The sequence below is a fragment of the Erithacus rubecula genome (assembly GCF_903797595.1).
Source record: "Erithacus rubecula genome assembly, chromosome: 1".
NCBI classification, from domain to species: Eukaryota; Metazoa; Chordata; class Aves; order Passeriformes; family Muscicapidae; genus Erithacus; species Erithacus rubecula.
Genome location: NC_136658.1, coordinates 70,684,063 through 70,711,540, shown reverse-complemented (window position 1 = coordinate 70,711,540; position 27,478 = coordinate 70,684,063). Strand labels below are relative to the sequence as shown.

The 27,478-nt window shown below is 43.7% G+C and overlaps 1 protein-coding gene across 3 annotated transcripts; it reads right to left on the bottom strand.

The window, feature by feature from the left end:
- Positions 1-26: 26 nt before the first annotated feature.
- THSD1 (thrombospondin type 1 domain containing 1) lies at positions 27-27,351 on the bottom strand. Of its 3 annotated transcripts, none has more exons than XM_079304014.1 (6): positions 27,175-27,344; positions 26,709-26,866; positions 20,794-20,932; positions 14,576-15,541; positions 6,568-6,726; positions 27-2,341 (listed from the first exon to the last, which is right to left on the bottom strand). In XM_079304014.1, the coding sequence occupies exons 3-6, from the start codon at positions 20,849-20,851 to the stop codon at positions 966-968; spliced, it is 2,559 nt and encodes an 852-aa protein (XP_079160140.1). In that variant the 5' UTR covers positions 20,852-20,932; positions 26,709-26,866; positions 27,175-27,344; the 3' UTR covers positions 27-965. The 3 variants fall into 3 exon arrangements, with proteins under 3 accessions (XP_079160140.1, XP_079160138.1, XP_079160139.1); XM_079304012.1 differs by lacking the exon at positions 27,175-27,344 and adding an exon at positions 26,984-27,067 and having other exon boundaries at positions 26,709-26,893; XM_079304013.1 differs by lacking the exon at positions 26,709-26,866 and having other exon boundaries at positions 27,175-27,351.
- Positions 27,352-27,478: the final 127 nt, after the last annotated feature.

The window sequence follows — 27,478 nt, the reverse complement described above, 5'->3', positions numbered from 1 at the left end:
CCAGAACAGGTATGGATGAAATAATCTTGTTTGCTGGTTTTGTTCATAATTTATTTTGAGCTTGCCATAGTAGTATTACTGTCAATATATTTGCACTTAAAAATTTTAATAAAGGAAAGGATGACTATGGAAAGGATACATAATTCAACAATTCTCTCACTGCTTTTTACAGGTAATATGTAGTAACATTTGAATGTAAATGCAGTAACATTTCTGTGAGGACTAAAATCTGATCATCTGTTTCCTTTGCCTTCCTGTAGCATGCCTTTTGTACTAATTGCCTGCAAATATTTGTACATTGTTTTCTTGATATAAATACTGACAGTAAAAAAATATCAAAGTCTTGAATGATGAAAATGCCTCCTCAGTTTTAAATTCACTCAGGAATTTAGCATCAATTGTTTGCACTTTCATGCAATCAGCTAAAAACTCCCCACCATATGAGTTATCTGAGCAACAATGACAAATCAACACTGATGACTATCAGAAAAATGATGAGAACTGCTCACAGCTTGAGCTTTGTGCTTTCTAGATGGGAAACGATTCACTAATCAGGGCAGATGCTTGAGGGTGCTGGACAGTGGATGCTTCAGTATCTAACAGTCTACCAGTACAGAGTCCACAAGGTGGGAAATGTCACTGGCACTCATCATGTATGATGCACAAAACATGACTGCTTTGCACAATAAAATCTACTGGCTATTCCTGTGCCACACCTTAACTCACACGTTCTTTCCCAGGGTACTTTGTGTGCCTTGTACACACATACATACAAAAAATAATTATATGAAAGCACTTTTCAGTAATTAGAAAGAAATATGTTCCCACAAGCCAGACCTGGGGCATTATCCCTTCCTGCTGTGTGTGGAGGTAACATGACTGCTGCTCTTTCTTCCCCCAGAAGCCAGCCCATCCTGCAGATCCTCTCCCACGCACGCCACTCCTGCAGGGCCGCAATGAGTCACTCAGATCACCAGCTTCTCAATGCTCAGAGTACTCGTTTCATCTTCTTCATTTGAGCCAAAATACCCAGGGAGGTCGATCATCTGCTGCTCTGCCTCCGTTAAGCCAAAAGTAGAATTGTCATAAAAGGCAAACTCAGGGTCCAAGGGGAAGCTCTGGCACTTGTCCCTTCGATTCTGGGCAGGGCTGACATTCAGGCCTCTCTGGGAATTATCTTTGCCATTTGGGCCTGTTTCTTTCCGCCACACACCTTTGGGGTTGGGTGAAGGGCCCCTCTTACTTCGGCCGGGCTCAGGCTTCTCAGCTGCCTTCTCCTGGCCGGCAGGCTGGCGGTCTGTGGCCAGGTCCAGCTTCCTCACCGCGGGACCCGCCCTGTGGTGCGGCTTCGTGCCGTGGCCCTGTGGTTCAGAGCCCAGCACAGCACTGGGGGGCTGATCCAGCTTCTCACAAACTGGATTAGCGTTTCTTGATTTGGGCCGTGTCCTGTCCTCCAGACCCTGCTCCCACGTCCTGGTCCTGGAGTTGTAGAGAGGAGTCTGTCGGGGTGTGAGAGTGGACATACTTCTCTCTCTGAAAGGCCTGGCCTTTTTAGTTTCATGGAAACTGGCTGTTCTTCTGAACTGCGAGTTTCTGTGAGAGCCCCTCTCAGGCAAGTCCACTCTATTATCCTGGTGCTTGGAATGACCTCTTCTTACCAAGGTTTGGGTAGGGCTCATTGCAGGATTGGCCTGTGAGAACGGAAAATCCAGCCTAGGGTGAGAGCCTTCTCCCAGGAACTTGGGCTGACTGACTGGCTGGTCCAGAAATGGAGATTTGATCCGAAATTTGTTTGCTGCTGCCTCCTCTTGGTTTTCCCCGCTCAGGGGAAGCATGGTGGTGGCACCAAGAACCGTGTCTGTGAGAGGATTCTGAGAGACATGGTACACCTTAGTGGTCTCCGTCAGGCCTTTCTTCTTCATCTCTTTCAGCTGCTGCTGTGCCAGGCGGTAGCTGAAAATTGGAGGGATTATTTTTTGGGCATTTGGCTGAAAGTTTTCACTTCCAGAAGCATCATCTTCCTGGGCAAACTGGAGGCTTCGCCTGTAGGTCAGGGGAATGTTAACAGGGGCATCCCCTCCTTCAGCAAAGCTGTCCCTCTGCTTGTTGCCTTGGCAGATGTTCTCCTCGTCGGAGTTCTTCCGGAAGCCCGGGGAATGGACGGAGTTTCGCCGGACAGCGGTGCTGCATTTCTGAGCTCTGCAGAGCTTCCTCCAGAGCGTGATAAGAACAGTGGCAAAGATGATGAACAAGCACAGTGAGATACCTGTGATGGTAACTATATTATTTGCTTTCTGGTCCTCTCCTGGCTGAACAGAAGGTGGGGTGGGAGGCTGGACAGCTGTAAGAAAGAGCACACACATCTGTCAGAGTTCCACTGGCAGCAGCATTTTGGCATTGGAGGATGGATACTTTACTACCAGGGAAAAGAAGCCATTAATACAGTACAGGAAGATGGAGATGACTTACTACTTTGTGACTTCAAACTGGCACAAACATATACTTACTTTAAACCACGGCTCCCACAGATATTCTAAATGTAATTATCATTTTTCCCTGCTCTGCCTTTTCCATAAAGTATTCCTAAATCCCTGTAAAATGGAGGAACTCTGTTTGCCTTTCTTTATGAAGTACATATAGATTCCCTTTTGAAAATTGACATAAAGGGGGTAAAAATAATTCAAGGTTAGTATTTCAGGTATCACTTCAAAACTGGTTTTAGGAGAGCTCAAGTGGGTGTGAGAATTGAAATGAGTTTGAAGACAGAGGCAGCATCAGGAGAGGCAATGTAACTTTTTTAAGTAGTCCTCTGAGGATGCTTCTATCACTGTCTGGTACCACAGTCCCAGAGGACAAAACCTTCCCATGCCACAGCAAGCTTTCAAAATGCCATTGCTCTTTCTCCAGCATTCTACTATTGATACCCTTCTGTTGTGGAATGGAGATGGGATTTCAAACAGGGAAGAATACTCTGCAAACCTTTCTTCACGGACAGGATAATTAGCACTGGGACAGGCATCCTAGGGAAGTCATCATGGCCAGAATTCACAGAATGTCTGGACAATGCTCTAAGTCATATGGTTTAGCTTTAGTAGTCCTGGGGGAGCAGGGAGTTGGATTCAATGGTCCTTATGGGTCACTTCCATTCTAACCTGTAATGTGACAATTTCAGAGCTGTTCACAGCCTTGTTTAAGCCTCTCACTTGCCCATTCCATCCCATTACAGATGGCTGAACCAATGACAAATTGGTAATTCTTTTTCTGAATGATGTCTCAAGCATTTCAGGCACAATCTTGAGCAGAATATAACATGATTGAAAGTGGATTAATTAGTCCAGTAGCTAATTTTAGTATCTGTTAGCACTGCCGAAATTCTTCTGGTCAGACATCAGCTCCATAAAGACATGAAGATTGTGTTGGAGGACAAGGCTAATTAGTAGCAGTTGACAAGAGCAGGCCATGAAGTTGTGAGCTCAAACAAATCCACTGAACAACCCTGCCCAAGTCTCCGGTTTTATCCAGAACCCAAAGCCTTCCCTCAGACTGATTGTCAGCTGTAAGACTTGGCAGGTGCTCTTGCCTTCACCACAGTGACTGTCCAGGAATAGGAAATGTGACTGCAGAATAACAAGAACTGGACACCATGTACTTCCCATAATTCAGAAGAACACACACTCACCAGCAAGCTGGTAGTGCAGCTGTTAGGTGGGCAGGATGCAAAAATGCACTGATGAACACAGGCCAGAAGGTCTTGGGCTGCTACAGAACAACCTGCAGGGTGCTGGGTTGGGAATGAGATTCACTTCCCTATTTCAGGGCTACCTAACAATCCCAAACCCTCTAAAAAATCCTGCCACTGGATTAACTTTGATCTTCGTGTCACTCTGAGAGCCTGAAACCAGCTTAAAGCAAGACCACTGCCTGCTGAATCTTATAGGAGGATCTCTAAAACTTGCATTCAGTCCAATGCCCCTGTGCCACAGCCTGGAGCACTGCTGTTCTGGATGCCTGAGCAGGGAGTGAACAAGCTGACCTCAGGGAAGCAGGCAGGGCTACTTTTCAGCACCACTGCAGCAGAGTAATTCATTAATTTCTTATCCTTCTCTCAGTCATGTTTCCTTATGGATATTTTCCAAATACTCCGTTCTCTACTTGTAATGCATGCTGTGTTGCATTGTTTGCAGTACACAGCAAATACCAAGGAACTGTGAGCTTCCAAACAGTACTGGGTCCCTATGGTTTGCTTCTCCCTGCACCTCTTTGGCCCCTGCACCACATGCTGGCCTTGCTCATTCAGCCATTTGCTCCATCTGCTGGACTAGTGACTCCAGAGTTATGCTGGAAACAGAATCAGTTTTCTTCTGAAAGCTGCAGACAGCCAGAGTGAAAAGGGTAAAGCTCTCAGCTTGAGATCAGGCAGTGTGGATGAACACTGTAAAGTCACAGTGTCAAATCACTTCTTGAGCAAGCTGAGATTCCATGGGATGAAATAATGTATGTGATTCTGTAAAGGAAGCTATCCCATGTGGGAGCAGGAGGATTAGAAACCGCATGCAAGACACAAGTGAGGTATTTCCTCCAGATGATCCCACAGCAATGGGTGCAGATGCAGGCCTCCTTCACATCTGTGCTCTCTATGTATTAACCCTCCTTATTAACCCAGAGACCTCCCTGGAATCCAGGGATTGTGCAGGCCCGCTCAGTCCAGCCAGACTGCCACAGGTGTGTGCACAGAGTATGCACAGGATGGCTGGAAACCATCATACACCTTTTACAGCTGCACAGCTGCACGGGAGGAGTGACCCCTCTGAGAAGCACCAGAGGCCTGTCCACACACAAGCTGTGTTTCCAGCACATGCTGTGCATGCAGGGAATCCCTCCACTGAGCCCCCTGCACCAGGACTGCCCTCTGAGCTCCAGAGGTAGGGAGTGAAACTAGCTAGCAAAGAGCCAAACCAAATTATATACTTACAGATATGCCTCTCCAGCAGATAGACAGGAGGAATGGGATACCACAGCTCAACAGTACCTTTGGAAAAACACTAACAACCCCCCACTGTGTTTTGGTGGTGGCATTACTGCCTACAGCAGCCTCAGAGAGCCTGGAATAGAGAAGACAACTAGAGCAGGGCTGGTTTAAGCTGGGGGCCCAAAGCATCTAAGTTGTTCCTCTCTGCATTCACTCACAGCTTTACTAAACAAGCAACATGGCCAGCATTTTCAAGTCATTAAAAACATCAGACCTATTAAAACATTCCCAGTGCTTCATGAACTGACAACACGCAATATCTGGTTTGATGGAATATAATTTTTAGTATTTTCCATTTACCCAAACTTTTGTTAAATGTAACCAATTTCCTGCTATGTTCCATAACACATTTCAATCCTGCCTGTATACTTCTGAAGTCTTTATCCTCAGACACCTTGAAGCTGGTTGGTTCAAGCCAACACTTCCATAAAAAACATAGTTCTCCCCTCTTCCTGCTCCAGCTGCACATTCTCTCTCCCTGCTGTCCTTTCCTTTTCAGTGGCACAAGCACTGCAGTGGCCATATGCTAAACAGCTCCCCAGGTCCCCAAACTGTCCCTTTTTTAGCTGCCTCCATTCCAGTTCTACACATTGCACTTTTGCAAGCAGAAAGCAAGGAATAAGGCATTGATACTTTGTAATAGCTTAAAATACCTGTTAAATTACAGTCTGAGATCTTAGGAGCCTGCACAGCTCCTGGGCATCTTTCCTTCCCCATCCCTACCCTCTGTGGCACTTGTGGAACACAAAGACACTGGAGTTTGTAGATCAGCTTTCTGGTCTCTGTGGTCCCTTGGGATCAGCACCGAATTTGGAAGAACCAAAAGTTTTGCACAGACTGAGCACCAGCACCCTGCTAAAAGAGGGCAGTTCTCATGCCCCTCAACTGTGATGCTGGCACAGCCTCATCCAGCCTCACTGGGAGCCATGTGGCTGTTGTAATCCACCTACCATCTTACAAAAGGCTCAGGTCCCTTGTATCTGCAGTCACTTGCCACCAGTCAGCAGGGGCTAGTTGTTACCAATAGGTAAAGGTTTGTAAAGGCTTTAACAGTCGGCCTGCCCTGTCACAGGCCAGCAGCAATGGTAGGCTGGAGGAGGGAGAGACTTGGCATTACAGCTCAAAAAACTCACAGAATGGCAACCTCACACCACAGGGCCCAGATAGAACCATCACCCTTTTTAAACTGACTTTAACTTTTTAATAGGTTTCCACTGGAATCTATTGCTTTCACAACTGAACATGTTCTGATAGCCCCAAGATTTCTCTTTCAGGACTTCTCCACTCCCTGACCATCCTGGAGATTTCAAACTGCTTCCACTGCACCCACGGCATTCAGAAATATTATGCCTTGGAGTCCTATATCCAGTGTCCCACAATCAAATGCACAGAGTCTCCTGCCCTACTCCACCAACCACAGGAGTGTGACAGCCCCCAAATCAGTATGACTGGAAGAGAGATGGGATGTTCCCGCTTTGCAGTTTGCTTTTGCCAGGGCAGCCACATGAGCAGGGGAAGAGGACAGCAGAGGTACATACACACACACTCCTCCAGCGAGCACAGGGAAGTCTCCCTCGGCGATCCAGCACAGCCTGCTTTTCCTGGAGAGGAGCTGAGGCACTCTCGGAAGCGCTCCCGGATGCCGTCCCCACAGGTGACACTGCACGGGCTCCAGGGCTGCCACCGGCTCCACGTTTCTGCAAATACACAAGATCACAGCAATGAGGCATGTGTCTGCCTCCCACCTCTAAAGATACAGCTACTTGTCTTCTTTTTGAGAAAAACAGCAATAAGTAAGCAAATAATGCAAACAGCAAGACCAAAAAGGCAAGCGGCATCCAGGGATGAGCCAGAGCTTCCACTTGTTGTTTTCCTTTTTCCACCCCAGTGTCAGCCTGCAAAACAGTGGTCAATCAACCAGCAGGCAGGTTCTGCCTGGAACAACAGCAAAAAGAAATGAATCCACAGATCTGTGAAGTGGACTGGTAATTTATATATTCATCAATTCCTGCCTGACAAACAGTGCATTTACAGCAGGATAACTTGATTGACTGAAGTACAGTTACTGCTGATTTATATGACTGTGACAGGATGATAAGCCTAGAAGGCCTAATGAAATGGCAACATTGGTTTACTCTTTATTTTCTTCTCAGCACACAAGCATGTCATTCGATCATTCACCTGACAACTTACAGGTCTCTACTCTTTTATTGCTTATGGTTAGGCAATTAACTCAGAATGAAATTTTGCCTGTTCATTTATTTATTTATTTTAAGTGTAGGCAGACTCAGGTTCTAACACCATATTTTTTAAAAGTGTGATAAAATCCTTCTTTTTCTTAGACAACATCCTCATCCACTGATGTCCACATTCAAGCTTTACAGCAGTGAGAACCCAGAGAGAGAAAGATGGGACCATTCCTGCCTCTATCTGACAGCTGTGACACTAAGGCAGGCCCACAACTTTAAATTCCAAAATAATGCATGAGTTCAGGTGTAATCTTAAAAAATGAAAGCTCTGGGGATGCTCCTATAAGTCAGTTGACTTTGACAGAAAGAAGAACAATAGACTACTTAACTTCATTTCACCGCTCACAGATAAATAGAAAAACAGCTAAATAAAATTTTTTTAAGTTGTATTAATTTAATATTAAATTGATATTATTAAATGTTTCTCTTTTAGATAATTTATGGTGTTGCTACTGTCAACACAAGGCATGATTTTTAATTTTATTACTGCTGCCAGCATGCCCAGAGCCCTTAACCAAGTTATGATGTCAAAGCACCAGAGAGTGTTGCATGACTGAAAACTGCTTTATGATTTCATGCTTTATTGACTGCTGCATTGTTCCTAGTGTGTTATTATTTTTAAATGTGTCTAAGAAGAATAAATACAGCTGTGTTTCAATAAACATGAAATTGTAACTGCTTTGGACCCTGTCCTACACAGTTTTGTGAGCATGTCAGCATTAATGTGAGCAGCCTAAGAGGACCAGTGGGGCTGCCCTCCCAGTGCAGGTCCCCACCTGCACTGCATGATGGAGCCCCAGAGTTTGAGCTGACACTCGTGCTGCCAGCCACGGCTGTAGAGTGTGTGGGGACACACTCACACACATTTGTGTGCCTGCATGCCCCAGGGCATCTGCCTGGCCTAACACAGAGGAGAGATGGGCATGGCAAGACACCCTGCTGCTGCTGCGGGTCTAAGCGCACACAACACCGAGTCACCACCCCGGCTGTTTGTCACTGACTCCACCACAACACTGCAACATCCAAGATGCCAGGCTGTGTTTCACTTTGTGCTCTTCGTGCCCCTCTCTGCTTTCACCACTCTGTGTCTGGAGCTGGTGATGAGCCCAAAGGCAGGCTGAGCCTTCAGACTCCTCCTTCAGTTTGCAGCCATGTCAGCTCCCAATGAAGTGCAAAATGGGGCAAGTGTATGGTGTCAAGAGAAAAGGGAATCAGAGGATGACAAGAACCAGGTCACTGAGGAAATTTGTTGGGATAAGGAATCCCACAAGGACCATGGACAGCTTGCAAAACCACATCAGTTAGTGAGTAAAGCTATTACTGAGGGCAGGAAGAAACAATGCTCATAATCAATAGTCAGTCAAGGGGTCATTGATGCCTTCTCAAAAAGACTTCATGGTATCATAGTATCCTATATATCATAGGATCTCACAACAGTTTTCTTCACACTGGGATCATGAAGGACCCCAGCAGCTTCTCTCACCACTGGCTGAAGGGCTAGTTGAAGGACCTACCTCCTTGTAGACCTAGAGACTCTTTGTGTGAGCAGCTTGGTGAGATCCTGTCATAATTTCCAGTGCGTGAGCTAACTTGTTTCCCTCCCTCCGCATTTCCTGCTCATTTAAATTTCTGTTAATTACAGTCAGATGCAGAGCCAGACTCAGAAAGGTTCTGATTGCCTCCAGTGCTAACACTAGTGATATCAGAGGGTGCTCAACAGTCTCCACATTGATGCCTGTGGGTTTCAACATTTAGGACAATTAATTTTCCAACACTGACGTCAAACCTAAGATGTGCCCATTGCTCCAGGACACTTTTCACTGACTTGGACTTTGGCTAAAGGTATAGAGTTCCTTAGTAAAAACACTTGGCATCCATAGCTTTGGGGCTAAGAAATATGCCTCAAACAGCAGGAGATCAAGAAATGTTCCAGCTCCCATGAAAGATGGGAGATTTAAACTCCTGCATCTTGCTCTACAATCCCCTACAATTGCCAGAATGTAAAAGAAAATGAAGCATACTTTATTCTCCCCCAAGGAAATGAAATGATTAACCTCCATTTAAGACAAACAGATTGAAAGTGCCAGGGGAAAAACCAGAAGGTATGCACTGCAAACTAGCTCTAATAAGCGTGAGGTTTCTTCACACACAATTGAGGAATCAATTATCAACGTGAAAACATCTAACTGATGAGTTATTTTGAAATAGCTGACAGTTGATAGATCTGCCAACATGAAAGATAAATGCAATTAACTGTGTTAATTATTGCTTTGCATAAATTTCTCCCCTCAGATTTCCACGTTCACAAGATTTTGTGCACACAGTGCTGTCCATCAGCACAGTCAGCAAGGGACACTCAGCATCATCCTTCCACCCTGACACATGACAGTCCTGAACACTACACCAGGCAGTGGTGTGGGACAAAATCACTGATTACTGACAGGTTCATGTAAATAGCTATGCTAGACTAGGAGACTTCAGGATATTTTGGAAGTTGAGATCAGTTTTTAGGTCCTGAGAATGTATTTACACACATTGTATTGGTGTTTAGACAAGACCTTGGAAAACAACCTCTCACCCTTCCATGGACAAGGAAGCCTAGGTGCACTGAAATGGTGGCATGTTTCAACAGGTGATTAATTTGGACAATGAAAGGACAAGGATCCCTTTAAAGAAAGAAATACTAGACTCTGGGAAAATTAGTCTTTTCCCCACAAACAGAAATTGTTAAGAAATGGGGAGGCACAGCCTAAAAGTGTTTTTTTTCCAGAAGCTGAGTCTGTGAGTCTGTAAAACTGATTTATTCCTAATGTGTGGAGATGAAGCATTTACTGACACAGGAAAAGTGGATGGGGTACAAACCAGCCCTGGCATACCCAGATCCCCTGCATATACCTGTTTCTAAATAAACACCCAACCCAGGTACACATTCAGACAATAGAGCTAATTTGCTCCCAGACTTTCCTACCAACAAGCAGATCTGATTCACACAGCCTTATTCAGGAAGCAAAAATTTGACAGAAATAGTACATCCCTGCCTGATATCTAGATGCTCCATTTACTCCTCTCCTCCCTTACTGACCACGTTTCTCTTTAGAAGGTCTTTCCTTCCTCTTTCCCTTTTCAGGCAATGGGTGCATTTTTTATGCCCTGCCAACATCCCAATAGTTGGTTTTTTTTGACAGCTAGCAAAAGTCAGATGAACAAAATTCATTTGTGCTGTAGGCAGCTGCAAGAGACTTCACTGTGAGTCACACAAAAGTTGAAATTGGTCTCTGGAGTGTAACTAAGAACTGGAAAAGAAAGTTAATTAACACCAGAAATATGAAAAAATGCACCTTTTTATGTGCTTTAGCATTACTGATTAATATTATCAATCTTGTCCTGAATGTTTCAAGCAGTATATAGGCTATAGCATGGGACAACATTTTAAGAAGAGCAGAAGTCTTACTGCTGGGCACACTTAAATCCCACATGAGCAAAGCACATGATTAAGCATGGAAAACAATGAGCCTGCAATGCATCTGCTACTGTATAAAATGATCTAACAGAGTTTCCTACCTCAGACATCCCAATAATCCAGTCAAACACCAGGGAAAAAAATGAGCTGCATATTCCTGTGTCAAATAGTGAAAAGCTCACCAAGATGAACAAAGTGACTTACATCTCACTGTTAATTTTTTCACTGATTCTCCAGTTAGGGTCTACAGAAAACTGCACAAGTGCTATCTCACAATTAACAGATGTATTCCCCACCTTTAATAGATATATTCACAGTCTTGAATACCGTAAGTTTTTTGTGACACTTTTTCCAAAGCTGATGGCCTGGGCTCAAAGAGCTGCTGACCTGGCCCACTTAGGGCCACTAGGAGCTTTCTCCTTCCTACTTCAAACACAAGTCAGATTTCTGTTCCAAAAGGCTGTACTAAACTTGGCCTGAATGAGGAGTAAAGAGCAGGATTGACAAAGCATCAGGAATATAACTCATGTCTGATTTATGGAAAATAGATGTGGCAAAATAATCTTTTATCTCATCATCTGTGGTTTGGATGAAGATAATTTCAATGATTTAGGAACTTTGATCTTTCACAAAACAGTATCTCTGCTTCATAACAATAGAGCATATGCTAAATGAAGTAAGAACTGGCTGAGTGACAGATTGGATATGCAACTGTCAACAGAAAACCATCACTGAGTGAGAATGCATTTGGAGAGATTCCAAAGGGATTAGTATAAGGTTCAGTGCTTCCCTAGTTGACATGAAAATAAATATAAACCATTACTGAGAAAATATGTCACTCCTGTAATGACATACGCAGATAGTGCAGTTGTATGAAGCAACATAAGGTACTTGCTAAGTTAGGATAATTAAAGGAAAACAGATCCTAAATCAGCAAAGTGAAAAATGTAGGAAGAAGGAAGGAAAATTGCACCTGCAGAATGGTAGATGCCATACTGAAACAGCTCAAGAGGAGTTTACAGGGCAAAAGTTATGGAAAATTGCATAATACAATCAGTGGAATGAAAGCAGAGGTAGGGGTTGGGTTGGGGTAGGGAGAGTGCTACTGATCAAGCAGCATCAGTGAGAAGGATGTCTGAATGCAGTACACAAAGCTGGTACCCTAGTGTTCAAATAAACATGAGTGTTTAAAATAACAGAAAAGGAGCCAAACAGAATCAGTAAATTAATCAAATCCTGAAGAAAATGCCTTCCAATTAAAGACTCAATCTTTTCAGTTTGTTAAAAAGAACACTGATAAAATCTGATAGAAGTGAGATGACCTGGATGTGAGGCAAAGACAGTACATAGGTAACAGCTATCAGAAAGCAGCAGAGTAAAATTCAGTCACCAGAGGATGAAGCTAGATTAGCTTTAGTTATGAAACACACAAAAAAGTTTATCTTTTCAAAAGAATTAATAAATCAGAGCATAGTGTTGAGAGAAATTACCAGAAAAGTCTGTTTTGTGGTGTCTTCAGCAGAAGACTGGGTAACTCTCTGGAAGGTAAGTGGCAGTCAGATGCAAAGACTCGCTATGGGGCTCAACACCAGGGTAACAGAAGGAAAAATGATGGCCCACACTGCACAGGAGCCCAGACTAGAGGTTTACCACCTCTCTTTGCCTTAAACCTCAGGAAGTCCAAAGCAGAAATTAGGAGCCTTGAGGAGAGGCACCTGCTCTGCAGCATGTTTTACACAAACAGCTATTGGGCTCTGCTGTAAGCAGGGCACCTCACAGTGCCCTGCAGCAGGGAAGGGGCCCAGGGAGCTCCTTCTGAAGGAGCCAGGAGGCTGACGGCCATCACAGGCAGCGCAGGTTCGCTCTGTCTGTCGTGGCTTCAGGCTGATGTGCCCCTCCCAGAACACCCAGCTCCCTTCAAACGCTGCCTGCAGGCTTTGAAGTCTCACAGATACAGGCACAAAGTCAGATGTGCTGCAGTCTAATTAATTTCAGGTTGACATTTTATTTACGACTATGTGGTGTGGCTTCGCTTTCGTCGCTTTGTAGATGTGATATTCTTAACTTGGCAGCTATTGACCTAACTCTGCACTTCAAGAGGCATAACCTGATTATTTTGAATGTGGTTGTAAGGATGGGGCTACTGAGGAACCCAGGGAAACAGCAGACTGCAGGGAACCATTGCTTTATATAGATCTCATCAACTAAACAGTTAAATATTGGGCACAGAATCATATCTATATCACATGGTATGATTTATCTGTCAAGGTAATTATATAGATCATACCAGTGTAACATACCACCCAGGTACAGGTAAAAAAACTACAACTCTCTCTTCCTTTTTCCTTGAGAATTACTTCCATTCTTTTTTAGATAGACTTTCTTATGCCAAAGGAAGAGAAGGAGTGCCAACAGAGAATGCAGATGGGAAGTTAAAATGAAGAGACCTACGCACTGGGTTTGGCATGTGTTGAAAATAGAGTCTTTTTTACTACAGAGGGTTAATTAAATAGCTAACAGTTTTAGAATTTCTGAAATAGCACGAAATAAGACCACATGATGCTAGGAACCTCATTAAGGTAGGCTATGTCTGGGACTGTGTGCTCTGGAGCATGTCCTACACTCCTGGTTTCCTCATGATCCCTCTCAGATATCTGTCGTAAAGTGCAACAGCCATTTTTTGGCCTGCATTTCAGGGGAACCAAAGTGGGAAGGTGAGGAAAATGATGCACATCTTAAACCATTCAATCCAAACTCTTTGAAGTGTGCAGTTGGAAAAGACTAATTCATTACCTATAGACACAAGTCTGCTTCAAATGATACCATTGACCTTCCAGGGTGTAGGCGATGCAACCTAACCCGATCCCAATTCTCTCGTGCACATACAGCCCATCCCTCTCTGTGGCTGCCTTCCACAAATAAATGATGAGAAGTGTATTTGGCTCATCTGTTTCCTCTGCCATGCAACTGTTTGCAGACTGTCAAACCATGGACTGCCACTTCTAAATCTATAGCTGCATAATATATGCATGGTTTTGGCTTCTGCCAACCAGCACTCTCCCAGACCATGCTTGATCATGGTCCAAAGTTCCCAGTTGGCAGATAGTACTATTCTAATCTTTCCTTCAAGGAAAGGTTTGGCTATATGAATATCACCTGTGATCTGCCAGAAAGCCTCATGGGCAGAAAATGCACCTTGATCTGTTCTAAGCAGCAGAGAAATCTCTCAAAATGCTGCTTAGAATCCCGCCAGCTGTCCAAGTGACACAGCTTTGCCTTTCCCTGTAGCCAAATCCTGATTCATCCCACCATCTAACAGGTAGGCTGTAAATCTCTATACCAAATGAGTAGAGAAAAAGACACCTGTGTGAGGATTCAGCCCCTGTATGTTCAACACCCATAAATCACCCCTGCAAGAGCCTCTTAACTAAACAGCTACATAACTTAATATTGGGCCCCTGGCTTTTAGACACTTAAATGCAGGTAAGACTAATCCTACCTTTAGAGTCTCCAGTGGGCCAGATCTACTGCAGTAGCTTCTTACCTCACCAGGAGGGACACGTTTCATTTTCAGCCTGACTAGATAGGTACATAATTCAGAATGCCCTAAGTGGTTTTAGCTGGTACCTAGCATTAACTTAACACAGCCTTAGTGCAACCACAGTGGCACTTGTTACCAAATGTTATTGTGTATTCCTGTACATAACAGACTATCTTGTTCCCACCTGCATATGACATTACTACTATTTTGTCTGGTGCAAGAGGCTCAAAATCATTACCTACACTGGCTGGGAAGAGTACTGATTTTAGCTAAAAAGGAAGAACATCAGTACAAACCCATATTCCTTTGGATCAGCATACACTCCTTCACTCTTGCTGGAAAGTAGCTTCGGTTTGAGAAATTGAGGAGGTCAAAGCAGTATTTGTTCTTCCCCACATCAAACAAAGTGCAGTTAAATTCTGTCCTGTTGTCTCCTGGGCGAAGGGTGTTTTCATACAGCCAAGCTGTTCTTTGAATTGGATGCTTGAGAGCCTCTTTATAAACAACAATTTTTCCACTGATAGAAGTGCATGGTGGAGAGATTACAAAGACCTGAACCAAAGTTTTGCATGTAGGTTCTGCTGCCACAACCAGTCTGTATCCAAATTTGTGGAGGAGATCTACAGGTCCTATAGAGGCAATGACAGAATGTGTTTCTAACGATTTCAGTAATACAGTGATGTATATTTCTTGACCAATGGGTGGGCAATCAAACTCTACCCACTGAGACCTAGACAGAGGGATTCCTTTGCTAGTTCTAATGCCCAGAGTCTCATCAGAGCTTACTCTTCTGAATTCATAAAGGGTGCTGGTGAATATCACATCCAGTGAAATCACAGTCTTGTTCATGGCGCATAACTGCTCGTTTGTAAAAAGTCCAACCTGAAGGGAGTTCCCAAGCACTTCTGAACTCCTGTTCAAATCAATGTGAAATACAGGCCATTCCACATGGAGGGTGGACACGGTGCTTCTGCTCCATTGGGCAGCACTGCTGTTGTCACTGGGAGAAACCATTCTGAACAAGAAATCACCAGCACTGTTGAAATGGAAACACTCAAATGCCACCGTCCCCTGGGACTGATTTGCTGGAAGTAGTTTTCTTGCAATTATCTCACTGGTGCTGGCATCCAGTAAAAGGATGGACACAGGCTCTGCTGTCACATTACCACCACTGTAGTACTGATATTCCACAGACACTGTGTCATTGCTGAAGGCTACATGATCCGGGTGCTCCAACAGGAGATACTCCACTTCGCCGAGAACTAAAAGAAAAAATTCCACAACAGTATTAAGAAACAGATAAGTGATCATTCCTATGGAAGCAAGCAAATATTTCAAAAATGGATATTAAAAGGGATTCTCAATCTTTTTAAAGTGAGCCAGATCACAAAAAAGTAAAGGTTCTAGATACAGCAGTTAGAGCTCAACAGCTCTGTTCTGTGCAGGGATGTGATTTGGAGCAGCTCAAAGTCTACTGCAGTAACATGTTCACGAAGGCAAAACCCAGTATTTTAAAGTGAACCAAAAACCACCCAAAAGATTAACAGAAAATTTAGCAGAATAGATTCTCAAACTTTCCAACTTCTTTCACTTATAGATTCTTAAACTCCGCTTCACAGAGGCCAGCTGTTTTTCAGCTTCAGCGGTAATTTAGCAAAAAATGTACAGTGGTTTCTTATACAGACAGATGAAAAATATCCCCCAAGTTAAACAGAATAGGAAGTCTGCATGATGCTTTTTGAAGCCTTTTCTCTTGCTCTGTCTTATGAATCTTTCATTTTGCTCATTTGCATTGCAGACATTTGAGTGAAAGAGCTGAAAATAACAGTGATGGTGACTGCAGCACTTTTCAAGTCTCAGATGTGGTGCAACATGTCTAAATGACATCATTTCATTATAAATGGCGCAGTCTTTTCAAATTCACTTCTTGCATGACCATGTTTGTGCAAGTTGCCAAATTATCCTGAGGCATGCTGCAACTAGTGATGATATCTAAAGCAATAAATTGGGAAGATCACATTTCCGTTCTTAGCTCAGCTACTTTCTCTGTGTTGCTTGAACCTTAAGGATTTCAGACACAGAAAGGTTATCTGAAAAATAGGAACTGCATACATCTATTCTAGATACAGAATGTGCTGTAAGACATCTTTATTTAATTAATTGTCTGAGGAAAGGCTTCTGAGTCTTGGATGGAAGGTGCCACACAAGTGCAAAACTTCAGTTAAAGCAATCCTTTCATAAGTAGTATCAACTAACAATACTTTGACTTGTTAAATCTGTTACACATGTCTCAAGATTACCTCAAAGAAAGCTTTCCTGGAAAAACACTGCAACTGCCAAGGCAAGCACTCAGCAGTCAGGAGTAGCAGGACTCATCTCACATAATATTAGACGCCTACTACTCTAAGCTTCAATTTGAGTTAGTCACCTTGGATTCACTTTCCTCTCAGCAGGAAAAATTTTCAGGAAGAAATTCATCTGACTGGGTATAGACATTTACATCTGGGCAGGGTACAGTGTGCACTAGAAAAAAAAGAGCCTATTACTTGCCACCAGCTATAACATGTCCTTAAAATAACCAGCTCCAACCACATACATAAAGTCAGAGTAAAGGTGGCATGCACAGCCTTACACATATACATTGTACATATACTCTTACATGTATATACTATAACTCAAGTCTTTCATTTGCATTTCCACGAGACACTGCTTCATTTGGCAGATGGACAGTACTCATTACCAGAGGGTTCTTTTGTTCTCATTCTTCTGTTGGTGGTCCTATGTATTATTGACTGCACACCATCCAAAATCCATCCTGATAACACAGAATTATTCATTTCCCCAGTGGACTCTTCTATTGTGCTCTTACTGTAATGTATTAGTGCAATAGAAATATTAATGACTTTATCCTTCTAATATCCCTGAAATATGAGGTCACTATTCTTGTTTAGTGTGTTAGGAACCAAGGCACAGGCATGAAGATAAAAACTGTCAACTATCAACTAATTGTGGTGCTGTGAAAGTTAGGACCTGATTTTAAATACAATGGTCTTTCAGACATTCAAAGCAGGACCCTGTTCATTGCAGCTGTGGTGAGCACATGGCACCACAGTAAACTTGATCTCAACTTGGACACTCAGAGAGTAAGAGACACACCCTAAACCTGTGAAAAATGTCTCTCTGAACTGCCCAGCAACACTTTCTCTTTGCTCCTCTTGTTTTGGCTCTGTCACATGTGCCTGCCTATATTTTACAGTCCCATTCCTACCACCATCTACTTTCAGTATCTCTTAGGTACCAGCCCAACTTCATTATTGTTACCACACTTCTTCAAACTCCTGCCCTCATCTCTACCTTATAGCTCTTTCACTTTCTGCTATTCCTTGTGCCTGTGATTAACTCTCTGGCAGACTCCCACCTTCCTTGCCCAGCCATCAGAGAGCACAGGACAATCAACTCTTGAGTCCAATAATGCTGGGGAGTTCTTGCCCTGGGCTGGAGCATGTACAGTGTTGTATGGGGCTGGCAAGAAGAGGTGGTGGGAGTTGGGGTACACTTAATCCTTCAGAGAATCTCATGGTTAAGTCATCTGGAAGGATTTAGATCCAGACTCTTTATAAGGACAGCATTAAGCATGTTCCAGGCCATTGTGAACACTCTAACAAAGGTGAAGTACCCACAGCTGTGCTAGAGTTTCCCAATTTCCCAGAAAGGGCTGTGAGTTGCTGGGGCTTTGTTTCTTTGATAGTGGGCAAAATTATGCATTTCTTTACATGGGAATCAGCTAGATTCAATGTAGCTGAAGCATTAAAGGAAAAGGAGATCACACCATGGCAAAAACCCAGCATGAAAAATTTCAATTTTAAGCTTTAACTATAAAACAGAAACATTTAAGTGATAGTAATGAAAAGCTGGTGTTTGTACATACTGTTTTATTGTCCTTACTCTCTTTTACAACTGTCTTGACCTTCTTGCAGAGTTTTTTATTTGGAATGGCTGAGATGAGGAGTAACACCACTCTGTATGTTGGGAGGAAGGACAAGAAGGAGAGCAGAGGACTGCCACGGAGCAGTCCATCAACCCTAAGTGCAGATCACTCAGGAAGTGAGCTGTTACAGCACTGCAGAGCTCTGGCTGGTGCACCCCAGTTCACAGCATCCTTTCCCCCAGTTTGGTAAACAAGAACTTTGCACTTTTGGACAGCCCACATAGCAGTTTTTTACAATGCTCCAAAAAACAGCAGTCAGAAAGAGCCAGCTTCCACTGCAAGCTCCTTTAGTTGCCCTCCAACCTACACATCCATGACTGCCATGGGCCAAAGCTTAGTCCCAGTCATTTAGACAGCCAGTCAGGGGCATCTTTCAAGGTATTTGTATAACTTTCATTGTCATTACAATGGTCTCCCATTAAAAGGAGTCAGGCAGTGGTACCAACAACCTGCAGAGGAGTCTTTGTAAGAATTCACACTTTAAAAGATTCAAAGCAAGGTCCTTGTTTTCACTGAGCAAGAAGAATTACCTCCTCTTCTGAGGGTGCTATTCAGATAGTTATTTATTTTTAAGTGTTTTTAAGCCAACTTGGGTTGGCTGTTGGCTTGTCAATCATTGGTAATACAGAACTAAGTAGAACAAAAAGATCAGTAAAACTGACAAGAAATGAGAATACAGTTTAGTTGGATGCTAGGGCTTTTTATAATACTTCAGTAATTTTCCAGAGCTTACTGGATCACTTAAAAAATAGTGAGAGATCTATATAAGTGAAATAGTTATTTAAAATCTATGTACATATTAATATTTAAAGATACATATATGCAGAACTGTTTGGAAGCTATTTTCTGAATTGTGGGCTTCTCTTTAACTGGAAGTAAGAAGAAAGTTGATGCACCTAAAGTTTGCTGCAGATATTTAGCTCATTAACTGCACCTTGTAATTACTTGCTCTATAAAGTTCATGAATAATAGTTTTTACCTCTGAGTCAACCAGTTGTGAATGTCTACAGGACTGGCTAACCAAGAACCAGTGAACATTGTAATCATTCACATCCAGCCTGACTCTAGTGAATTTAATACTTACCTTCATTGTGTTACCTACTCAGTGCAGTGTTATCTACCTGGGTTGCTTAGCTTTCTTATTAAAACAAGAAATGGTACTAAAAGCCATAGACAAGAGTCTTTACTTCTACTAGAACCAAATTCATCTAAAATATGGCAATTCTAGGTTCTCTACATCTTTCAGGGATCCCTTGCTCTGCAGCAGGAGGATGCACAGAGGAATGAGTTGCATATTTACTATTCAGTCATTACTTATAATCAGATTTTTCTCGCTTATGCAAAGACAGTAAACTGCATACGTTTTTGTCCATTTCTCTCTTTTGTAAGACATCTTCAGCTGTTTGGTGCTACAGCTCATTCCATAAGTGGGGATTAACCACGTATTTTTCCATGTTTTCCACACTGCACTTATTTATGCAGTGAACAGCTTAATCCTTCAGAGTGATTTGACAATGCACTGCAGCTGTCAGAACAACACTGGCTTTTAAACTAGGAATGAAATTTTCTAGAACACTATGAATTGCTTAGGAATTAAGAGTCCCAATTTCAGAATTTCTAGTTCACTCTGCAATAAGAAAGTAATTTGCAAACGTATTTCCTACTTAGTACATTTTTGGAAAGGATAAGACACTATACATATGATGTTCCTTAGCTTGTAGACATCTTGCAGATTTCTGACTAGAACTTAGGATGTCTAACTTTCCCCTGACAGCTGATGGTGAGAACGAGGTGCTTTTTCATTCTACACATCTCAGTTGCAGATGGGTAAGAGCTGCTTTCAGTATGTATGGATTTGTGCATGGACTACTCAAACAAGACTGTCTCTGACTACCTGACTAATTTTATGTGACTAAGATTGAATGAGTATGAACATCATCCTGTGGCTTCCTATAAAATCAGAGGAAAGAACACCTCTGTTGTACTCAAAAGTTCTCTGGGTAGCAGCTTAGATCCTCCAGATGAGGGCTCACTCAGCCATAGGAGGTTGGGTGTACTGTAGATGCTTACATATGTGACAAGCACCCAGGCTCCTTTTCTAGTAATGGAGAGAAATAGGCAGATCTGTGCACATTTCCACCCATCCTACTATGGATACCTAAACCAGGCCTATCTTCCATGATGTTCATTAAATATTATGAAATATAAGTCTTACAAGAGAGCAGAGTTCCAGTTACTGCCTATGCACAGCCTGTCCCTTGATGCTCATGGAAATTTGTTAATTTATCTCACTTATTTCTGAGGAAATTTGCATCAGGAAAGGCTCTGACACTGATCTAAAGGGGCAGTTCATACAAGTTGCATTTTCCACCTAACTATTGCGTAAGATCTAGATTAAATTCTGTGCCTATCAGTGGTGGCTTCTGTACCATTTCATTTCCACAGATTACATGAAAACATCACCATTCCAAGCCACCTTGTGAATGCACATCATTGCAATTTTTCCTTGACAGCTCTGATACTCACCATAGTCACAGAGCACTACTAACAATAGATTTGAAAAATCTTTCAACATCTGTTTCATTCTGACCAGTGAGTTTCTGGGTCCTTTTACTCCTCATGTCCTTTTTCAGCTCCAAAGTGCCAGCACGTTTTCCAAGAACACCTAAAAGTTAAAACATTACAGCTGTGTCAACTTTGCTCATCAAATACAAGAAGAAAGACATACCATTAATAAGTAAAAAAAAAAAAAAACAAAACTATTAATTAACATTTCTCTCATTTACCTAACAATTACTTACACTGCATCAATGCATCTGAATAAGCACAGCTACAACTCACTGTACAATAATTTTCCATCCTGAAATGCAACTCCTGAGCCAGAACAAAGGCAGATAGCAACAATTTTATCTTTGCACTGCAGGAACTGCTGCTGTGGATATAGTATGACTAAGGTTCAAAATAACAAAATAACGAGTATTTTATACAAAATATTACTCTGAGCTCAGCACATACCGATATTGGAGATTTATTGCTGGTACACAATTCATATTGTTTGTCAGCTGCTTTCAAGCAAGAAAGCAACTCAACAACAAACTACCTTTGTGGTCATCAAACTCTGTTATTCAGGTCTAGTAATACACTTAGTACTCTCACTTTTACCAGATGTATAAAAGATCTATTACTGCTTTTTATGTGATTCCAAGTGATCAGATGGAGAAGGTGCTAACTTTCACTTTTTCCTCCATAATTTTTAAAGTTTACATTCCCTACAGCCTTTGCTAAGCCAAATCTACTTCTTTTCCCAAGTTTCCCAGGTTTACATCCATGTGGTTTAAATCAGACTTTATGAGTCTCATAACAATTAGATAAAATAGGTTGGAAACACAGTGATAGCAGCGAAACCAAACAATTTCCCTCAGAAACGTAAGTAGGAGGGAATCTAAAAAAAAGAAAAAATCTACTTAGAGGCCATTTCAAAACAGAAGAATTGCTCTCCTGTGTTTCACAGGAGCACCTGTAGGTCAGAGTCACTGTGCTTACCATCACACAAACATGCAAGAAAGGTCTTGATCCATTAAGTTTACAAGCTAATTTTATGAGAAATCTGGCACTGGAGCAGGCAGAAGTTAGGAATGAACAAAACTGTGGAGGATAACAGTAAAATATGGGAACCAAGTATGGCAAAGATCATACATGTCTTTAGGAATCACAAATAAGATATTTCAACAATTACACTGCCTGGCTTGTTGAACTAAGAGGCAGCAGACGTGTTACTTGAAAGCTTTTTGAACTGCTCTCTGTGCCAAGTGCCAGGAGAGAATAATTTCTAAGAAGAGAATAGCAGCACAGCCTTGCTCGGTAAAAGCCCATTACAATAATAGCTGCACATATCTGAAAGGAATAATCATCATCTGGCCCAGGAACTTGACAGGGCTCCAGAAAGCATTAGATAGGGACAGCGATACCGCCACCACCCTCAATTTCACTTGATCCGCTGTAAATGACAGGAAGAGAAACCTTGTGCCTCAGGAGAGGGGCGGCTGCTGCCGGAGGGCGGCGGGAGGCAGCGTGCCCCAGGGACAGCCGCTCCCGCACTGCCCCGGCGGAGCATCGCTCCTTGCCTGGATCGGTATTGATCACTAATCAGCTAATCCAAACGAGGAATCAAAGCTGTCCGAAGAAGAAAAAGCAGGTTTTGTTTTTAAAAAAAATAATTGTGATAGATGTCTGGACCTCTAGCGTTAACTGATCAAAGAAAACAGAAGGTATGCGGCATTGCTGTAAACTGCCTTGGAATAAAGTGAGGGAAAATTGATCAGTGTGCCACTACTGTGATTGTGGTGGATGACTTTGATGGGTCCTTTCCATTCCTAGTTTTCCTTGCTGCAGATTCTTCAAATGGCTTTTACAAACACTTCTTTCAGAAAGTCACACTTGATGGATGAAATTCAAATAATCCTAATCTGAGTCTAATGAGCAACACACTGCACAGAGGAAATGAAGCTATGGAAGGGAGAATAAATGCTCAGGAAAAAAGAAAAAAGCCTGTGTAGGAGAGCACTCTTGAGGTAGTTGCCTTATATCTTAATTTGCACCTCAGCCCAACGGAGGAAAAAGCAGCGTGGTTCATGAGACAGGGCACCAGCGGGAGGCACAGGAACCAGACCTGACTTCTGTTCCTATTCCTGCCACTGCCAGACATAATGTCAGCAAACTGCAGCATTAATCTGCTCCCCTCCTCTCCACCCTATCTTTCACACTCTGTATTTATAGCAAAGACTTTTCAGGACAGAGACTCTTTCTAACCAAGCCCGCGGATGGAGCCCAGCGCCAGAGAGCCCTTGGGTGTTTCGGTAACACCAATCATTCGTCACACCAAAACCTCCTTCCCTCTCACCCTTCCTGCTGCATTATCTTCGCTCACTTGGGAAAAGATTCCGGCATGCAGCGCGGGTAACACCCAGGCTAGAACTGGAGTATTTGAAACTGTACCAAAACTAACTTCCAATTAGTGAGATCAGGTACCTCTGGAAGCCTAGCCCGGGGCTACTTCACCCTCTGCACGCCTCTGCAGCAGCTGGATTGCAGCAGGAGCCCTTCCACCTCACACACATACAGCTACTTCAGGCTACCGGCTGCAGCGCAGCCCAACCTTTGAGCAAAGCTCCAATTAAAGTGCTCCACGAAGCCTCCCTGAGCTTTCGCACCTTTGCTAGCCGAATTCCAACAACATCTCTAAATGCAAGGATGGCCAGCCCATTTCTGATGTACTAGTGGCACTGTACTCCTCTCTTTCTGCACAGATTTGTTCCTTTCTCCTCCTTCACTTTTCCTTCCATTTGCCTTCATCTCAATTTTGGACAGGCCTTACACTGACCTCTAAGTTCAGTTCAGAATTTTCCCCACTCCTCTCTATCTTCTCTAAGCCAATTTCTTCCTAGATTTCTTCTCATATTTAGGTCTTCTTCCAAATTCTCCATATATTTGCCCTCTGCTCAAATATTCTTCCTCTTTTCACACTCATATAACATTTTGCTTTTTGAAGCAGACAGTACATTTATATGGTTTCTACTCTATTCAGATCTCCTACCTCAAGTTCATTAACTTAATGAGATGAAAAATGATGAACGGAGAAAGCTATCAGACTTCAAATAATTGGCTTTTTTAATTTATTGCTCTCATGGACAAGCATGAACTGAGCCTCTATTGTGCAAAATGCAGCAGAAGCACAGCAACATAAAAAGATGCTTTCTTCTTCCAAGAGACATGTAATGGGCTGATTGGAAGTGGAAGACTTCCTCTCCAAAGGGAATTTAAAATGACAGATGAGGAGGGCATAAGCCATAAAGCGCTTTGGAAGCAAAGACCAAGAGGCTTGTGTGCAACGCAAATGACACGGGAAAGCTTTGAGTCCCTGCTCTGCAGCAGATTTCCTGTGCTATCTTGGTCACATCTCTTAGTTTTCCTGTGGCATAGCTCTCCAATGGAGACTGTACCTCACTATCTGCTGTGGGGGCTACAAGAATAAATCCTCATCAGCCGTGAGGTTTGCAGGCACCACAGTGTCACGAATCATGTAAGAGCTGAATGTGAAATTTGAAATTATAATTATAATTATAATACTTATATACTTATAAGTATTTTTTGCAAATACTTATAATATTTGCAAAATATACTTATAATATTTTTTGCAAATACTTATAATATTTTTTGCAAATAAAGAATACCCTATAGTATTCCTTATTAGAATCACATATATTAATCTATTAAAAAAGTCCCTATTTCCCTACATCATTAAAACCATAAAGTATATTGGGATCATTTTGGTTTTACACAAAAACCTAAAATAAACCGAACTAACCAAGCCAACAAAAAACTCCAAGCCAACTGGATTCATGACTCCTAGTATTTGTGCAGCAGTATCCAAGGCTGCAGCACAGACACGACATTTCAGACACCAGCCACCTCTTCTGAGAGCTGTCACCTGCTGATTTAGCAGCTACCACCTTCACCAACTGCAACAGCACAGCATTCAGTGCCTGCTCCCCTTCATTAGGGAGATGAGAGGCAAATAACCCTTGTAGTTAAGAAAGGGCCATCAGGAATTAATCACACACTCCATGACCAAGCATGGAGTTTAATGAGAACACAAATCCATGGCACTCAAAACCTCTGTGCTCCGGAGCCTCATTCATGCAAAGGAAGTGCCACTGATGGATCCCATATTTTGCCTACCCACAAATACCCTCAGTCCTCTCCCTCTCTGCAAATCCCCACCAAGAGCTGAGCCCTCCCCTGCCCTGGTTCACACCCTCCCTCAGAAACAGGTCTGTTCTTGCTCATCTCTCCCCTGAGCACAGAGAAGAGATGCTCTCTCCTTGTCCCACCACCCCCACAGCTGCAGGTGAAGGTGGACCCAGCCATGGCACAGAACCCCCCTGGCTTAGGGCACCTGTGAGAGCAGGTAGGAGAAGGGCTTGAGGAAGGAAGGAGTGTGTGTGGGGGCAGTATGGTGTCAGGCTGAGGAGGGATCCTCTTGGAACCAACCTGCCCCAATCACTGCCCCTGGCAGCAGCACCCACCCCAGGCACTCTATGGACCAGCCAGGGTCTGGATACTTACTGGAACTAGGGAGAAAAAAAAAAATCCTTTATAGCTGTTCACTAGTAAACATTTTTCAATTGTATTTGCAACCCAAAATCTGCACAGTTCTGGCTCTGTATGAGAAGCTGTCAGCAAAACAGGCTACAGACAGAAAAAGCCTGGAAGTCCCTAAATCCTCCCTACATTTCACAAGCAGCACTAACAGCAAAAAGAAATGTGTATCTGCAACATTTCCTCAGATTTACGGATTTCTTCATATTTTATCTGTATGTTGGAAAAGAGATTAATTATTTTCAACCATCATATGCTTATTGCAATGGGATTAGGCAGCTATTGAAGCAATACCACCTGCTGGGAATTTCAAAACCTCCCATATAATTTCTCCACTTTGACAGTAAAGAGAGAACACCTCGACTATGCATCATATTTTATCAAAATCTAATCACTGCTGACCAGCCAGAGTGGTCAGGGCCAAAAATATGCCACTTCTCAGAAGATATTTAGTTTAGCCAGGAAAGTGTCTATGTGATGTCTGCCACAGCAGGGGGCTGGAGCTGACATCCTCAAAGCCATCTTTCATTCTTATTTACACATCTGACAATTTTACATTGCTATCAGATAATGACTTTATTAAAATTATGCATCTAAATTCACTAGGCTGAAACTGACAGCACCAGGTCCTCTGTGTGCAAGAAAAAAAAAACAACAGTTAGCTGGTAAAGCCTATTTTCATTAATATTTAGTGTCAGATCTCACAAAATCCTGGGATCTCTCAGCTCCTTTTGATATTAACAGCAATTCAAGAGCATGCTGGCCAGCAACATCTGTCCTTTGAAACCGAAGGGCTTACAATAGACAGAGTATAGGGATGATATTTACTTTGGATAATGTACAGTAAAAAATAACTTTATTAAGCATAAAGAGATATGGGAAGGTGTTCGAGAAATAATCAATAAAGAATGGAAAGAATTAAATACATCAGATGAGAGCTTATGGCATAAGTAAAGAAATTCAGTCATTCATTCTCTCCTTTCCCCTTCAGAGTTTCTTTTAAAAAAAGATATATACTGTCCACTGTTCCTGGAATTCCCCTTTTGGTGGAGTTTATAACGAAGATCATCGTATGGAGAACATATATGGCACAGCTGATACAATCACAAGTTTTTTTGGAGAAGCAGGTCTGAAATACCATGAAGTATCAGTATTACAAAGAGAATTAGGAGGCTTTCTCCTACGCTTTACCCTGTTTGCCTTGTACTCACACTGTTTCAACCGGTCTAGCAACTGACATAGGAATCACCAAACATAGTCAAAAACACTAAAATTACTCCTACCTATCACGGACTCCGGCGAGGAACCCGGGCGGTCGCTCCCCGTGCCGATGCTCCAGGCACTTCGAGAGCGCTGGAGCGCCGGGGCTCCGGGCGGGACGGCCGCTGCCTCCGGGGCAGAGGCGACCACAGGGAATACCGGGCAGGGGCAAACCCGGGACCTGCCGGCACACGGTGCCTTAAAACACCTCCCGCAAACCCGGGACCTGCCGGCACACGGTGCCTTAAAACACCTCCCGCAAACCCGGGACCTGCCGGCACACGGCGCTTTAAAACACCGCCAGGACCGCGCGTCACGGCGCGATCCCGCGGCACCGCTCGCTCCGACCGACGGCTCTCCCCGCCCGTGCCCGCCGGTTCCGCGCCGGCTCCGGGCCCGGGGCAGCCCGGGCTCCTCCCGCCCCACCCCTCGGCACCCAGCGCCCCGGGACCCCCGGGCTCGGTTCCCCCGCGCCCGCCCCGCGCTCACCTCCACGCCCGGCAGAGCGGCCGGCGGCTCGGGGATAGAGCGCGGTCCTTCCCGCGGAGGAGACGGCGCCGGCGCTGCCCGGGGAGCGGGCGGGCGCTCCCTGCCCGGGGCGGCGGCGGCAGCAGGGTTAAATGGCGGCTGCGGGCGGCTGTCAGCGGGCGCGGGGCGGCGGCGGGCGCCGAGCGCCGAGCGCCGAGCGAGGGCAGCCCGCGCCCCTGGCGGCGAGGCGCTCCCGGCCCAGCCCGGCCCGGCCCGGCCCGGCCCGGTCCGGCCCTGCCCCGCCGCGGCCGCGCCGCCCTCACAC